Source organism: Watersipora subatra, chromosome 4 (assembly GCF_963576615.1).
Source record: "Watersipora subatra chromosome 4, tzWatSuba1.1, whole genome shotgun sequence".
NCBI classification, from domain to species: Eukaryota; Metazoa; Bryozoa; class Gymnolaemata; order Cheilostomatida; family Watersiporidae; genus Watersipora; species Watersipora subatra.
The window spans coordinates 15,289,869-15,306,747 of NC_088711.1; the positions used below are offsets into that span (position 1 = coordinate 15,289,869).

General features: G+C 40.1%; 2 protein-coding genes across 2 annotated transcripts in view; one reads left to right on the forward strand and one right to left on the reverse strand.

The window, feature by feature from the left end:
- The window catches only part of LOC137393186 (ZZ-type zinc finger-containing protein 3-like), a 28,739-nt gene that overhangs the window by 7,389 nt on the left and 4,471 nt on the right, over positions 1-16,879 (reverse strand). The window lies entirely within an intron of this gene.
- On the forward strand, positions 979-4,943 carry LOC137393967 (protein FAM200C-like). The gene is made up of 5 exons (XM_068080684.1): positions 979-994; positions 2,824-3,416; positions 3,719-3,889; positions 4,599-4,752; positions 4,834-4,943. The coding sequence occupies exons 1-5, from the start codon at positions 979-981 to the stop codon at positions 4,941-4,943; spliced, it is 1,044 nt and encodes a 347-aa protein (XP_067936785.1).

Genomic DNA, 16,879 nt, shown 5'->3' on the forward strand with positions numbered 1-16,879 from the left:
AATGTGTTGCCGGCAGTACCCGAAAGCTCCCAAAAATCTTTGGAGCTCTCTTATTCTCTGAAGAGTTAGCCACTCCTAGATTGCCTCTACTTTTGCTAGATTGATGGTCATTCTTTCTTTGGTGAAAAGGTGCCTAAGGTAACGTACCTGTGGTTGGAGCAACTTACACTTCAAGGGCTTCAGCTTCAGTCCGGCTTTCTGGAGTCTCTGAAAGACTTCCTAGAGATGGTGCAGTTGTGTCTCAACGTCATTGAGATATAACAGCAACGTTCTCAAAATGAAGCGGTGTAGGACCCACTCCATGAGTTTCTGAAAGGTGGCCGAGGCTGAGGTCAGACCGACGGGCAACACCTTCTATTTTGTACAGGCCAAACTGAGTGGACATGGCCGACTTTTTTGGGCATCTGCATCAAGGGGTACCTGCCTGTACAAGGGGACCAAATGCAAATGTAATGAAGTATTGACTGCCAGATAAGGCATTCAAGCTATCGTCTATACAAGAAAGCGGGTACGCGTAACCACTTCTCGTCGTTCTTTTTTACCAGTACCACAGGAGAGCTCCAGGCTCCTCTGACCGGCTCAATGAGTTCATTCTTGAACAAGTCTTGAACTTGCCTCTTTGCTTTACATCTTTTTATAGCCAAAGCCTGTGAGAGTTTGCCGAATGAGCTATATCTCTTTCTTGACTGGGAAAGAATATTTTATTTCTGAGGTCTTCGTTACATTCTCGTCACCCAGGCCGAACATGGCAGTGCAATCAGTTTAGTGCGCAAACTTACTGGCCTGGTTTTGGCCATTTAAGTTGGGCTAGTTAAAACAGGTCTTTGAGGTGGGCTGGCACTCTATCGGTGGGTGTTTTGATAGGCGTCCACAGCAGGGAGTTTTCCTCATCAACCTGGAGAGTTTCCAAACCTGTGTATGCGCCAATGGTGGCACAAAACTTCAGGGTTTAAAGGCTTTTCTATCGAGTTGAGACACATGGCCTTGGACACAGGTTAGCTTTGGCTACTCGTTACAGGAGGTTCATCACGGAATTTTTTAATCAGTTCTATTAGGCAATATTTCCTATTAGTGATGCAGCAATGCAACGCCATCTCCGTCTAGGCCCGTACAACTACATTCCTTAGTACTTGCTCTTTTTTTGCAGTAGCCATCCGTGCCAGTTCATTCAGACTAGTGGCTCGCCATTCACTCAAACCAGTGGCTGTTTGATTTTCACGGAGCATTGGTAAGCCACCAAGAATGGCATGACAATAGAGCACCTTTGCTCTGGTGGCTAACCGCAAAAACCTCTCTACTCTTTAAGTCCTTTAACCGGATAGACAGCAAAATGATTCCGTCAAACGCCAATCTCATTCTATCTGATAATAGTCCATAGCTGTCACTTTTTCAAGCTTGTCTTGAACAGTTCCGTGCAACCGATCAAACACTTGTTTACTCAACAAGTTGATTGTCCAACCTGTGTTCAGCAGGAACTTTACGGGCCAGCCCTCAAACATTCCAAGAAAGAAAGAATTGGTGGAGTAGGGCTGACTCAAAGCCTGCTCCATGTGTGGGTTTTTTGGAACCCTCTAAAGCAGTGGTTCTTAACCTTTTTCAGTGTATTTCCCACCTTGACAAACCACACTTCGAGATTTCCCCCTCTCTAGCAGCCAAAAATTGTGGTATTTTTGCCACGCTCAGATTGCAGAAGAAGGCTTTTCAGATAGCATTTTGCAATACAGTCAAAAGGAATCAATTATTAATTGATCTGTTATAGAAATCATATTTTATGGATAGTTTGTCATGATATACTTTTCATTTATGAAAAAAATGAAGTTCAAGATAAACACAACAATAGAGTAACTTAATTATAATAAAAACAGCACAGTACAAAGTTAGCAGTCATGATCGCTTTGTGGGCCCTCTGCTGCTGTTTTTTTTACTAGCTCTGGTATGTTTGGTGTATGCTTGTGTGATGCCTCAGTAGTATGGTAGTGATGCATAGCTGATGCAATGTAGACTAATTATCCAATAAGCTGCTTGATACATCACCAGGCTTGGTTTACGTATTGATACAATTGTACCCACAGTAAAACCATGTATCTGCAACATGTATGTGGTAGAAATACAGTATAACAGCTATATCCTTGCAATGCACGTAATCAATAATCTCAATCTGAAGATTGAGAGTTTCCCACCGCAAATCTTCAAATTTTCAACTGGTGGGAAATTTCCCACTGGTTAAGAACCCCTGCTCTAGAGTCTAGAGTAGTGGTTCTTAATCAGGGGAGAATTCCCCCAGGGGGAATTTTGGGACTTTAGGGGGAGAATTTGGCAGTTTGCCAAAGAGGATTTTGGTAGCACCAATTTTTCTTATATAAAGGGCAGCGAGGAGTGAATGAATTTCAGCAGTTTCCACAAAGCCAAGATTCAAAACTGCGGAAAAGGTAAGGATAGCTACACTACATGCATATACATACTTGCAATATTAATTGCTCAGTTACCGATTTGGTTTGCATAAATGTATAACAATTTGACAATTTGCTCTGTAGCCTAACATATGTATAATTTTTTGCTCATGTAGACATTGAACGTATTCAAATATTTTGATTGCATACCCCATATTATGGGTGTTAGAAATGTCAAAGACAAAAAGACGAACATATGATGATTCTTACCTTAGCTATGGATTCACTTGTATGATTAAAAGCGGCATCAAAGTACCACAATGTGTTTTGTGCATGAAAGAGCTCACTAGCGACTCCATGAAACCTCAATTTAAGCAACACTTAAAAAATAAACATGCAGAACACATGAATAAATGAAAGCCATTCTTTGAAGCCAAAGAGAGAGAACTCAAGCGGGCAAAACTGGAGTCCACTGGCAGCTTTCATATCCAGGCACAGGCCATTACCGATGCATCCTATGCTCTGTCTTACCGTATCGCCAGAGATAAGAAGCCACACACCATTGGTCAAACATTAGTTAAACCTTGTGTGCTGGAGTGTACTAAGATTATTCTCGGAAACACAGCCGCTCAAAAGATAGCTGATTTATCCCTCTCAGACAGCACAGTGAAATCGAGGATCGATGATATGTCTGCAGACATAAAGAGGCAAGTAACTGAAAAGATCAGGTCATCTCCCATGATCGTCATTCAACTTGATGAGTCCACTGATGTTGCTAGCATTTCACAGCTGATGATGTTTGCACGCTATGTACACAGAAAGACAATTAAAGAAGAATTTCTGTTCTGCAGTCCTCTAACAGAGACCACCACAGCTGCTGATGTTATGAACCTGGTTTCCGACTTTTTCAGCAAAGAACATCTGGACTGGGGCAAACTAATTGGAGTTTGCACTGATGGTGCTCCAGCCATGCTTGGCTGTCGTACTGGATTTGCACAGTTGGTAAGAAAAAAGAATCCTTCAGTGGTAAGTCCCCATTGCTTCATTCACAGACTGCGCTAGCAGCAAAAACTCTTCCCAAAGGATTGCTGGAACACCTTTCTTCAGTGATTAAAGTAGTAAACTTTATCAAAGGCTCTGCCTTGCAAACACATCTCTTCCACAAGTTATGCAAAGATATGGTTGCTGTGCACTCATCTCTATTGTTCCACACCAAAGTTTGATGGTTATCAAAGGGTAACATGCTTTTGCGTTCCTTCAATCTATGAGCAGAGGTCAATGAGTTCTTGAAAACTCATAACAAACCCAAACTACTGGCTTCAATGCAGGTGGAAGGCTTCCATCAGTGTCTTGCTTACCTAGTTGACATATTTGGTTCAATCGATGAAGTGAACACAAAGATGCAAGGTAGAGACAAAAATATGTTGAATGTAACTGATAGTATCAATGCATTCAAGGACAAGCTCAAACTCTGGGTGGAAAGACTGGCTACTGGGAATGTAAGAGTTTAATTTCCAGTTCTGAATTCATTGATTGACAAAAAAGCTCCTTCCGCTTCTTTGCTAACTGACATAAAGCATCACTTAAACAGCTTGATAGCAGAGTTTGAGAGATATTTTCCTAAGTTAGATCCTAGGACAGAGCAATTGATGAGCCTGACCTGAGACCCTTTCTGGCGCAATGTCCATGAGATTCCAGAACAGCCTCAGGAGGAGTTTTTGGAGCTAACAAACAACTCAGCATTAAAAGATGACTTCAAGGAGCTGTCAATAGAGCACTTTTGGGATCAGGCCCAAATATTGTATCCCAACGTAAGCCTGGCCGCTTTCAAGATGCTCATACCATTTGCTTCCACATATTTTTGCGAGTCAGCATTTTCAGCAATGCTAACCATAAATAGCAAATCTAGAAACCGTCTGGAAGTAGAAGCTGGCCTACGGTGTGCCCTATCTACAACAACTCCTAACATCAAAATTCTGGTCAGCTCCAAACAAACACAGAAATCGCACTAGTCTGCTGACTGTCTTACAATGATAGATATATTGAGTTTCAATATACATTCATTTTTAACATTCCATGTAAATATGACTGTAATAAATGCATATATACATGTGTACATGTATATAAGTTATATATGTAAATAAAGTTCACTATCTAGTTGCAGTGCATTATTTGAAAGAGTTGAGAGTGGGGAATTTCTGTCTTTAGGTTTGGAAAAGGGGGAATGGGGCAAAAAAGGTTAAGAACCACTGGTCTAGAGGGTCTGTTGAGATTCAACTTTGCAAGGTAGCAATGTATGTTTGTGAGGTTGCCTGGCATCCGGGGCTGGCCTGTGGGGTTGTTGAGAGAGTCTCTTGGAATGGTACATGTGCCGGCCCTGTAGCTTTTAAGGCAGGCTTCTGAAAGTTCTGTACACTGAGAGCTGCCGTGGTATGTTTTACAGTCTTTGGTGGAGAGGATTTGATAGTCTCTCCTCTGCATTTTTGGCTATGGGGCGTAGCTGATAATGCAAGAAATGTTCGGCTTTATCCTGTAGCCAGAATATTGCTCTAGAATCTCGCTCTGATATCTCGCTCACATGTGCGGGTGTAGGTTGAGTGTGTGTCTAGGGCTGGGTCGGGGCTAGCTTCATTCAAAGACTGGTACTATTTTTGTGTTTCCACAGAAGCGTTTTGTGCACAGAACTTCTTTTGTCTGGTCCTCGCCAAGTGAAACCAACTGTCAATCACTCATGAGCCCCAAACAGTCTTGTTTGTTTTTCAAAGATTGAAGGCTTTGGTACAATCAGTAGCCTGTGCAACTGCTGTTGCCCTCAATCATTTCCTGAAGCCGGCTTTTTCTGGCTTGGACAGTCCTTGCAAATGTGCCCTGTTCTACCACACTCCCAGCACAATGTGGCCGGAGAGCTCTTCCTTCTGGGTGTGGGCTCACTTCTGGAGTCACTCCAGTTTCTTGGTGAGCGCTTGGAATATTTGGGCTAGTCGATCAATGACCTCAGTTTTTGCAGACTTCACCTGGCCGAGAATCCCTTCTTTTTCAGACCAGAAAGAAAGGCTGGCAGACTGGCACGCTTCCTCCCCTATCTGGAAATAGTCGTTACCAGCCTGCATAGTAGGTATCCAGAATGGGTGTGGGCACTGCCAAAAAATGTAGTTGCGGAGAAGGGTTGCTAAGTGAGTTGCGAAACGCCTCCATAGACATGCTTTTGCGATGTGGGTTAGACAGGTCTCTGTAGGCAATATTAACCAGTCTCATCACCCCCATAGCACGTCCCTGAAAAGTTGTTCATTCATTGTCACATGGTACTGAGCTTACTTTAGGCCTGCTAGGGAAATAGCCTAAATCAGGCACTGAGGTCATAAATTGGCGTCATTGTACTAGGCGTTAAGGTCTCCGACTCGCCCACAATCCTTAGCCTGGACGCTCAATACTTCCCTTAAATGCACCAGGGTTATGCATTTTGTTCAGCGATTGGTGTCAGCTAATTCCTGAAAACGCGTAATAAAGTACTCGACATTTCCAGCCTTCATGTAATGGGGAGTTTTGAAGTCTCATGCTGACTTTTGAGGTTTGCGCATCAATAACACTTGTTCTAAGGCTTCCACCAATTGGACTGTGCTTGGGTTGCTGCTCCTGGTCTAACTGTTGGCCATTTTATCTGTGAGGAGATTGCAAGTAAGGTGTCCGCATTTTTAAAGCAGGTTTCTACTGTGCTTAGCTGTTTGTAGAGCTGCCATTTTTAAGGCAGTTTGTGACGCTGCTGTCCCATTGGCAGTTTATGTTGAGTTATATACATGAAAAAGTGATAAACTAAAACATTGGAAACTATGTAATAAAGTCTCACCACTATGGCCCTTGTAAAATCATACAATCACGGATTTTAGCTTCTTGAGTTCTTTCACAAATTTGTATATTAGCTTAATTTGTATGTAGCTTCCTCCAGGCTTCCTGCACTACTTTCTGTTTATATGGTGCTGGTGAGCTATTCTGGGTGACCTGGTACAGACAACCACCACTCCTCATCCTTCAGCTTGCAGCCGTGTCTAGTTGCTTGGCTTTTAGACTTTCCCTTCACATTTCTGGGTGGCCTAAGCCGGCCTCGAGTTGACCGTTTCCGCTATTTCTAAAGCTGGACCTGGTTTCAGAGAGCGGACTGTCTTGCGCATGGTCCTGGTAGCCTCAGCCCAGTTTCCTTGCGGATGAGAAGCCTGGCCCAGCATACTCTAGGTCATCACCTGCTTAATGCCAAGAGAACTCAGTGTGGCTTCTGTCTGCAATGGTGCCAAATTGCTCGGCTTTCTGACTACTCCTATAAGTTATGTCTCAAGGTGGCCTCGGCCGGCCTTAAGTCGGCAGTATCTGCTGTTTCTAAAGCAGGACCATCTATCAAAGGGCAGACCGACTTGTGCGTGGTATGGCGACTTCAGCCCAGTTTCCTTGCATATGGGGAATTGGGTCAGGCATACTTTAGACTGCCACCTGTTCAATGTCAATGGGGTTTCAGAGGGGCTTTGGTCAGCCTCGAGTTGACCGTGTCTGTCACTTTTAAAGCAGAACCAAGTATCAGAGAGCTGACCGTTTCCTGTGTGGTCCTGGTGGTCCCAGCTTAGTTTCATCGTGGAAGAGGAGTCTAGCTTGGCATACCTCGATTCATCACCTGCTCAATGCCGGGATCCTAGTGGGACCCTATCCAGCCTTGAGTCAACTGTGTCTGCCACTTTTAAGGCAGGACAGGGTCTCAGAGAGCCGACCATTTTACGTGTGGTGCTGGAGATCTGGGGCAGCGCTTTGCTTCTTTCAAAGTTCCTATCTTTGTTTCCTATCATCTCCTTCTGGATGATTTTCTGCGAGAGAGGGTACTTCTGACTTTCTTCTGACCGATTCATATTCAAGGCATTAGTGCGGTCAGTAGCAAATTTTGCTGCTGCAGTCCTTGATTATTTTCTGGCACGAGTCTCTCAACGCTGGGGCACTGTTTTCGAATGTGTCCCTTTCCTCCACACTCCCAACAAACCAAGAGAGATTTGTTGGGAGCCAGCCAACTCCTTGACCTGCTCTGCTAGCTGTTTCATGACTAGCATCAGCTGTCCTAACTTTGGAATCTGGACTGACTTGACCTCCACCACCTCTTCCTCTAGCTTCTGCAGCACTTTAAGTAGTCGCGCTGCAGGGATCCTGTCTGGTTTTATTAGCAGAAACTCTCTTCCGGCTCTCACTGCATTGGCTAGTGTCAGTGTTGGCACAGCCAGTACGTTTCATTGGAGAGCTGCATCATTCAAGAAGTTTGTAAAGTGCTCCTTAGCCAGGTTTTTCCTAAATGGCTCTAGCAGCTCCATTATACGATGCATTCCAGTCTTTCAACTTTTGCTGCATGCTCTTGCAACAACGTTTACCTAGCCTTCTTCAGAGTGCTGAGTTCGACCTGTGCTTGTCAAGCAGACAGCCAGAACTGGGCTCAGATGGCACCGAGGATGTCCTCTACTCTTTGCGCTTGTTTGCAACTTTCAGTTTCCTCTTCCAAGGCTTCACGCAGGTGTAAGGAAGCCGCGGCCTCTGTGCGTTCAATGGCAACTTTCTGAAATCTAGCAATAAAATACTCTGGGTCTCTTGTACCGAGTACTAGAGAGCCCGGAACTGTGGTGCAAGTGTCTGTGGTGCTGCCGACAATTTTTTTAAGGTGTCTCCTAGCGGGTCTGTCCCACGGTCAGCTCTGCATGCCCCGCTGTACATCTTGCTTCAAATTGCGGGGCTATGTGTGAATGCAGGGTACTACCAGCTTGGGTACCAACCTTTGCCGGTCTCTAATCTAACAGGATCTCAATGAATTCAGGGTGCAGCTGCGAAATTGCTTGGCTTTCAACCTTCATAAGAAGAACACAGTATAACAACTAGGTACTGATTGGTTCTCAAAAACTGCATGAATGTCTAACCAGCATGAAGCTTGGTTCGAGGCTTTAGTCTTTTTTCGTTTACTTCGATCTTCTCTCAACCACCACTTTGAAAGGCAAGCAAAGAATATTCATCGAAGCCAAACCGAATCACTGCTAGTGTAGCTTTCGGATCCGACTTGATCCTATCGTTGTCACCAATGTAAAAGACCCTACTCGGTCTTCCACGGCACTCTAGTTAATCCCACTTTTTCAGGCTCGAAAATAATAATGCATGATAATAGAGTGCTTTAGTATATATTTGCATATAACTGGCACAATCGCAGCCAAGGGCAACTGTGCCATCTCAAAAAAGTTCCAATCTTTTATATGGTTGGCCTACGACAACAAACAAGTTTTACATAAGATAGCACGATCAATTATATAATTTGTGGTAAGACATTATTCATAACACAAAGAAAATGATATAATAAGTAGCTAAATATAGATATGCATACATGACAACTACTACTGCCAAAGATCACTAGAGTAAAGTGTAAGTTTTAAAATGTAGCTGATAATGCCTGTGTGCTACAGCCACTACACATTCGTGTAGCCTGATAAGCAGTGTGTTACATAGTAGATGTATATATGATGTTACAACATGTTTATAGAAAAAAATAAAATACACCTGAACCAAGCCAAAATGATAATTTTGGTTAGTCCAAAGCAAAACTACTAGCTGTTAAAAAGATAAATAAAATGAATTTTATTCATCCATTTCCATCCATTTCAAAGGGTACTGCAAATAAATTTAGAGTACCCATTTTATCCCCCTCTGCTTTTGGAACAACTTCAAAGATCCTGTGTGTGACTTACTATAGCTTGAACAGACAAATACATACAAATAATAAAAGAACTGGTATATGCTATATCGGAAAGCACAAAGAACTACCAAAATATAATGAGACTTGTAGCGAACCACAGTTTGATTTCAAGTCTTTACTTCTAAGTATTTCAAACTAGTTTGAAGTTATGAAAAGTGAATGATTTTGCAAATATGTACTATCAATTTTGACCTGATGTCGATTTGCACTTATGCAATTGACACTTGCTTGTTTGTCCGTCACAGCCTTATATCAATTTACACCTATGCAATCCATACTTGATGTATGCACGTTGTTTGCCTCATACAAATATATGTGTGGTTACATAACTAATAAAACCTTTTCAGCAAATTCAAACCAGCCATATTGTGCCTTTATATTCACTATTCTATCTTGAATAAAGTCATTCCACTTGCGTGAACAGTGTGCTTTAGATTGGCTTATGCAAAGACCTATCATGAGCTGTCAGACTGAACCACCTGACGAAATGGAAGTCATCGCTACAGTCACTTTAATCAAGGAAAATAGAACACCTTGTTGATGTCGAATCCATCATACACCAGTGGCTACAAAAGACACTATTCAAACAGATTAAAGAAGTGATATGTGGGAACACAGTACAATAGATATGTTGTTCTACTTGCGTCAAACACAAGACAAATGTCTAGAACAAAAGGCCTTTGATACGATTTCAAGATAAGGTCTCTGAATAGTTTTGAAAGAGTTAGGCTGCACTTACGAAATAATAAACCTCATGAAATCCTTGCTTGATGGAATGCAAACTCAAGTACTCTAGGGGCATCATGCTTCAAAAACGTTTTTTGTAGAACATGATGTCAAACAGTGCTGTGGCAAGGCACCAGCTCTTTTCTCACTATGATGATCTCGTGCGAAGCTTGAAATTGCTTTTAAATACAACAGTGAAGAAGTCTACATCCAAACAAGACACAATACCAATCTCTTCGTAGTCTCTCAGTTCAAATCTAAATCATGCACAACCATGTTTTTGGCAGGATGATGTTGTTTGCGAATGACAAACATCCGCTCTGGTTGCCCATTCAGCTGAGAACATACAACTGTTAGATTGATTTGTAAAAGCACCATTGAAATTTAGACTAAAGATAAGCATAAGAAAGACATGATGCCTGTATCAACCTGTAAAGCTTCTGCATCCACCACCAGATCCTATAGATATCCTGATAGACAGCAAGCCGCTAACTTTTGGTACAGATTTCAGATACCTGGTACGACCACATCCAGTAATGCCAAAATTGAGCAAGAACTTGATCACAGAATAGGAACTGCCAGCATTTCCTTTGGAAAGTATCAGAATCGTTTGCTGATGAAAAAGCATGTAACTATTCAAGCTGAGTGTAAGGTGTATCAAACACGAGTGAAGAGAATGCACACAGTCATTATGAAATTTCATTGCAGCATAAAGATTCTCACCTGAAAAGATAAGATTAAAAACACCGAAATCCTAAAATAGACTGGTCTTCCACCCACGGCAGAAATTCTGATAGCAAAAAGGCCTAAAACAGCTGAGACACAAGTACATGATGGGTAATGAGCGAATCCCAAGACGACTGAGCTGTGACAGCTCTACAAAGAAAAGAGGAATCAGGCAGATTCAGACTGAGATACAAAGATGTAGCTAAGCGTTACATGTAGTTGAGAGAACTAGACCCAAACAGATGGCAAGAGAAGACAAAAAACAGAGCAGCATGGAAATCAGTGATAGAGCCTAAAACATAAGACAATCATTGTCGAAACAACTGACTGCAAAAGAGACAGGTCTTAAACGACGCATAGATGCTAGATGGCATATAGGTTGTTGATGGTGTATAAGTTTTAGATGCCATAAGAGTTTTAGACACCATACAGGTTTTAGAAAACAGTGCATAGATTTTAGAGGGTGTATAGGTTTAAGAAGGTGTATAGGAAGGTGTATAGGAAGGTGTATAGGTTTTAGACGGTGTATAGGTTTTAGACGACGCATAGGTTGTAGATGGTGTATAGGTTTTAGACCAATGTACCCATCATCATATTTGTAGTATATACATATTGGCAAATATTATTTTTCTTCAACAAACTTTTCCTTAAGTCTCAGACCAAGGAAGGCAGTACAATAATGATGCATCACTTATAGTAATAAGTTTTTGAGCTAGCCAAGTAGATAATACCCGGCATGCCAAGCAATTAAAAATTGTTCTGTAAAAAAGCTATTTTCGGGTAGAATGGAGTTCTGTCTAAAAATAATTTACACGCAATACGTAGACTGTTTTTAGTACTCATGCTTTATGATACCGCCTTTAGGTACTTTTGACCTAGTGACTCTTCTAACCCATTCACTAGCATTCGAGTAAGTGCAGATACTCGAGTAAGTGCCTATGTACCAGTTTTGAATTCAAACATGTCTCTTGGCAGACATTTACATAAATTACCTGATAAAATGTTTTTGACCAATTCAGATACTCCTGACTAACCCTATAGTCTGTATCGCCTAACATATTACAATTATAAGCTTTCTTAAACCCTCAATGCTGAGGTGTCTGCAAGCAAATTGTAATGGTATACTACCAATTTGCTAGTCATGTTGTTTAATAACAATTAAACGGTGAGCATAATCTCAAGAGGCTAGTGCCAAGAGTAGCTACAGAATTAGGAAACAATTTATCAGCAAAGGAGTTGTTTTTTCATGATACAAGCTGCCAGAAACTGGCGGAGGTAGCATCAGTGAAATTCTGACCCTTAACTATATATAATCAGATAACTATGCATTTTAGTTATTTTCCTCTTCTAGGAAATTTACTAAATAAAACATAGCTAATGACCTTCCGCTGACTGCAGTTCACACAAATGACGTTCCATTGACTGTAGTTCACACAAATGACCTTTCGCTGGCTGTAGTTTACATAAATGACCTTTTGCTGGCTGTAGTTCACACAAATGGCCTTCCGCTGACTGCAGTTCACACAAATGACCTTCTACTGACTGTAGTTCACATAAATGACCTTCCGCAGAAACACAAAAACCTTGTAATGCAGTAAATCCATACATAAATTGGATAGCACATTTTTTCACATGAAGTTGAGTCTAACTTGATACAATTTTAAGTATATCTAATGTTGTTGATAGAAAAAAATTCGGCAAAGATGAACTATTATCAACAAACTGTATTTAGTATGTATGACTCCAATTTAACTCACAGATGAAATTTGTTGCAAAGAATGACATATAGTTTCATTGCAGTAAATAGAACTAAACGATGCCGATCTCTTTTGTACAAAACTTGTGATTCAAAATAATTGTCTATTGTGTAAGTGTGCCTATTCTGCTAGCCTTGACTGTATAAGCCATTAAAACATTTCTTTGCCTATACACCAATGCTCATTGAGAATTTGCTGATGGCAGGCTACGGACACGCCATAATATCATGATTCACTTCTAGTACTTCTAACTTACTGGTATGAGACCTGATTACTACCTGATCGACAAGCTCACAGCATGAGATACGTGATGCCCTAATAATATAATGCAGCTCATGATAATTACACCTAGCACTCACATTTGTAAAATATTTATTCATGAAGCTTGTCTGCGATGTAACCAAACAACTTCAAATTTTTCAGATTCCAACGCAATATCATTTGCTGTTGTAATCTTTATTCTTCTCGTTGTATAAAAGTTTTTCTACAACTTTGTCAATTTGAAATATGATTTACTTTAGGTTTATTAGGTACTAATGAGTAACTTGCAGCATACTAAATAAAGATGTTTGTGAAATGAGCACCGTGTCTAAATATCCCATAGAAATTATGTATTGATGTGGGCATAGTTATAGTTTACATTTGTGCTATCAATGACATGTTTGGAGTTTTTGTCAAATGTAAAGATACACTGAACCTGAGAGATTTACATTAATAATAAATTTACATTTTCATGCGGGTTATTTCTCTGTGATAAATCACTTTTTAGTAAAACCTTGTCATTTACATGGCAATTATCATGAAAATGGCAGACATAGAGACAAAGTCTAAAAGAAAAAACCTGTGCAAGACAGTATTTTATCTATAGTTATGAGTTAGAATGAAAAGCACATTGGATATAAACATGTAGATGTGTCATACAGTTTAGTTTCATATAGTTTAGGTTCCTAGTAGTCTGCTGTCACTTATTCTGTACATGTACATAATATTTAGTTTTATTACTGCTCAACTTTGCTTTGGTTTTTGATAATCTTATTGTAGGTGACTAGCACGATGTGTTGGTTGTTGATATATAGGATGGTTTGCTGCGATTACTGTGTAGTTTATTTAAATATGCTCTATACGTGACTCATGCATGGTACTTTTTTGTCATGATGGCGCAATTGAAGTAAAATGGGCGTGTCTATTCAGGCAGCGCAATGCACTAAAAAGCAACCTTAGTTGAGAAACTATCCAATCAGGTTACTAAATATATTTATGTATAGTCTTCCAGCAAAGTACTTACATATATTCCAACAACCGATTGTTGCTGTTCAGCTGAAATAACTGATCACCATCCATTACATAGTGACTATACAAAATGTCTGATTTAAAGCAACTTATAGAGCTTGGCAAAGAAATGGGTTATGAGGGTGAGAATTTACAGAAGTTTGTTCACGATCAGCAAGAAAAAGAGAGAGAAGAGCGCCAACGGGAAAGACAGCTGGAAATTGAGCAGGCCAAACTGGCAGTGGCAGCAAAGGATAAAGAGAAAGAGGAGAGACGAGCTGCGGAGGAGAGAGAGAAACGTGCAGCAGAGGAAAGAGCAGAGAAGCGTGCAATGAAGGAGAGAGAAGAGAGGCGTGCAGAGGAGGAGAGAAAACATGAACTGGAAATGAAAAAACTCGAACTTGAAGAAGCTCGAATGGGTAGGTCAGAGGTTCATGGCAGTAGTTGCCCATTGGTCAAAATACCAAAATTACCATAGTTTGCTCACTTTTCTGATAGTGAAAATGATTTCGATTGTGATCTACAGAGATTAGAGCATTTTGCAACCACTGATAAGTGGTATAAAATGTTTGGGCTACCTTTCTGTGTGCTTTGTTAACTGGCAAGGCAATTGAGGTGTAGTCTTGATTATCTGATATTGAAGCAGGTGATTACTATGCCCTAAGGGTAGTGCTACTTAATAGGTATGATCTAGACGCTGAAGGTTATAGGAAAAGGTTTAGAAAAAAGAGACCTGATAGCACTGAATCCTTAAAGCAGGTTTTAGTGGGCAGATTGAACAAATTGCTTTAAAAAAGTGGGTGAATGTAACAGGTGCCATAGGTTTCCCACCCATAAAATCTCTAAAATTTATTTGCTCATTTGAAAGAACAACAACCTGACTCAATTAAAAAATTAGCTAGAATTGCGACAGATATTTAGGCGTTCATAATAGAAAACATTTTGAAAATTAAAAAGTAATGCCCAACAAAAAAAGTTTATTACTCAAGGCCAACTCCTTAACTCCTTTTATTCAATGTCATAACTGCTCAGAGTTCGGACACAAGTCTCCTAATTGTAACGTTCTAAAATGAAAATGCCTCAAGTGTGAAAACTAGGTCATATATTCAAGTTCTGTCTATCATATGCTATCAAGTCTGAGCCAAGTAAGAGATCTATCAGCGAAGCAGGAGTAAGATTAGGGTAAATATGGTAGCTCATTTTCGAATCTAAATGTAGATGATGAAGATTTGGAAGTTGTCAAGAGCTACGTCAGTGATCAGAAAGTTAGAGTTCTGATAGATACATGCTGTAGAAAAATAGCGGTCAGTGAAAAACTTGTAAAATTTAGAGTTTTTAGGTAATTAATCTAAGGTAATGTTGATAAATGGAAGTAGAGGAGAAATCCAGCGCTTTAATAAATATGTTTATCAAGCTAATAGTGTAGAGGTTTTGATGACACAAGCCCAAGTTGTTTTTAATAAAAGGTCTATGTCTCTATTTAAAAAAAAAATCTCCGATCTAAATGTAGATAGGGAGGATAGTGTCAGATCACAAAGGGAAGACAACTCACTGCAGTCATTGAAAAAGTAGGTGTGATTGGGGTAGACTCATAAGGCTGGTTTCAACTTAAGCATGATGTGTTTTATTACTTCCTTTGCAAACCATAAGGTGGAACTTTCAAAAAGTTGGTTTTGCCTGAGCCATTGAGAAAGCGAATGGTAAACAGGCTTATTCATCTATTCTCGGTGGCCATCTTGGTGTAGCTAAGATCAATGATCGTATTTCTATTAGCTCAGTTATTGTGATGAGATGGCTAGATTTTGTCTTACACTTGTCAAAAGACTAAATCGATGGACAGAGCCAGTAAAGTATTATAACAAAAATGCCATTAATAAATTTTCTATTGCAGGGAGTAGCGACAGATTTAGGTGAACTGATCTACCCGGGTTGGTTTTTTAAAATAGCTCACGATCGAGTGAACAAACATTAGCAATCATCATTAAAATCTGCTGACAAATATAAGCAATGCTGATCAAGTATGGATGTAGTTCTTGCTGACTCCTAACCTTCTGTTCTTGTGGCTTCTATTTGTCAAATGTGTGGTAAAATGAATATTATTTCAACAGCTAGGGCCCCACAACCTTCAAACAATTCTATGCCAGCCGAAGGTGTCCTGACACCAGAAGAACAACCAAACTCAATACATAAGTTGTTTTACAGCAAATCCTGTATTTGATCACAGTCAAGCATCTACGTACCTATGTTTACAGTCAAACTTCTTCTTACGGTTACAGTTGAACCTCTACATATAATTACAGTCAAATCTCCACTTATGAGTATAGTCACTAATGACTAAAGTCTAACATCTACCTATGATTACAGTGAAACCTCTGCATATGATTAGTCCATCTTCTACTTATGATTACAGTTAAACTTCTGTTTACGATTACAGTCAACCCTCTGCTTATGATTTTCAGGACAAATGGTTTTTTTTGCTTCTGCTAGCTTTTCCCACTTCATGTGAGGTCACTAATGCCGGTCAGATCTGGTGTTAATAGTAATATGATAGTTGGACATTAAGAACAATTGTGGTTAGATGCCCTTCCTAGCACTACCAATAGTATTTGTAGGATGCGAGCCACTGACCTATCATGCGCCGGTATTCTTACAACTACCAATAGTATTTGTAGGATGCGAGCCACTGACCTACCTATCATGCGCCGGTATTCTTACAACTACCAATAGTATTTGTAGGATGCGAGCCACTGACCTACCTATCATGGGCCGGTATTCTTACAACTGAACCACAACTGATCCCTTTTGTCTGAACACAGCACATAACATGTAAAATAAGCTAATGTCGCACATGAGACATTCAAAGTTTTTTAAAACATTGCAGTTGAGAAGCAAATAGGATGTGGCTCAAAAAAATAAAAAACTTGAATGTCAAAAATAAATATCAACAATAAAAGCCCATTGACAAAGTTAGAGTAAGTCACACCACTTGCCTCCATCACTACCTCTACCTCCAAACTGGTTTTATACCCTTATGGTAATGTATTAATGAAAGCCTCTTTTCACAAGATTTTAAATAAAATTATTTAACATAGTGGTAATAATCGACATATTAAATCATTTTTACTTAAAAAAATTTATTGTTTTAGATTTAGCTTCCCAAATAGTTCTTATATTACACTTGTTTTAATGGTATGTGCAATTGCCAGTGGTGTTTATTCTTAGGTTGTGGTCTGTGAACTAATTTAAGGTTTCCAAAG

What these genes read in the sequence shown, in the direction of transcription:
- LOC137393967 (XM_068080684.1), top strand. An exon ending in GAAAAAAGAATCCTTCAGTG is followed by an intron (nt 3,417 to 3,718) that starts GTAAGTCCCCAT and finishes GCTTCAATGCAG; the next exon opens with GTGGAAGGCTTCCATCAGTG. An exon ending in TGAGAGAGTCTCTTGGAATG is followed by an intron (nt 4,753 to 4,833) that starts GTACATGTGCCG and finishes TATGTTTTACAG; the next exon opens with TCTTTGGTGGAGAGGATTTG.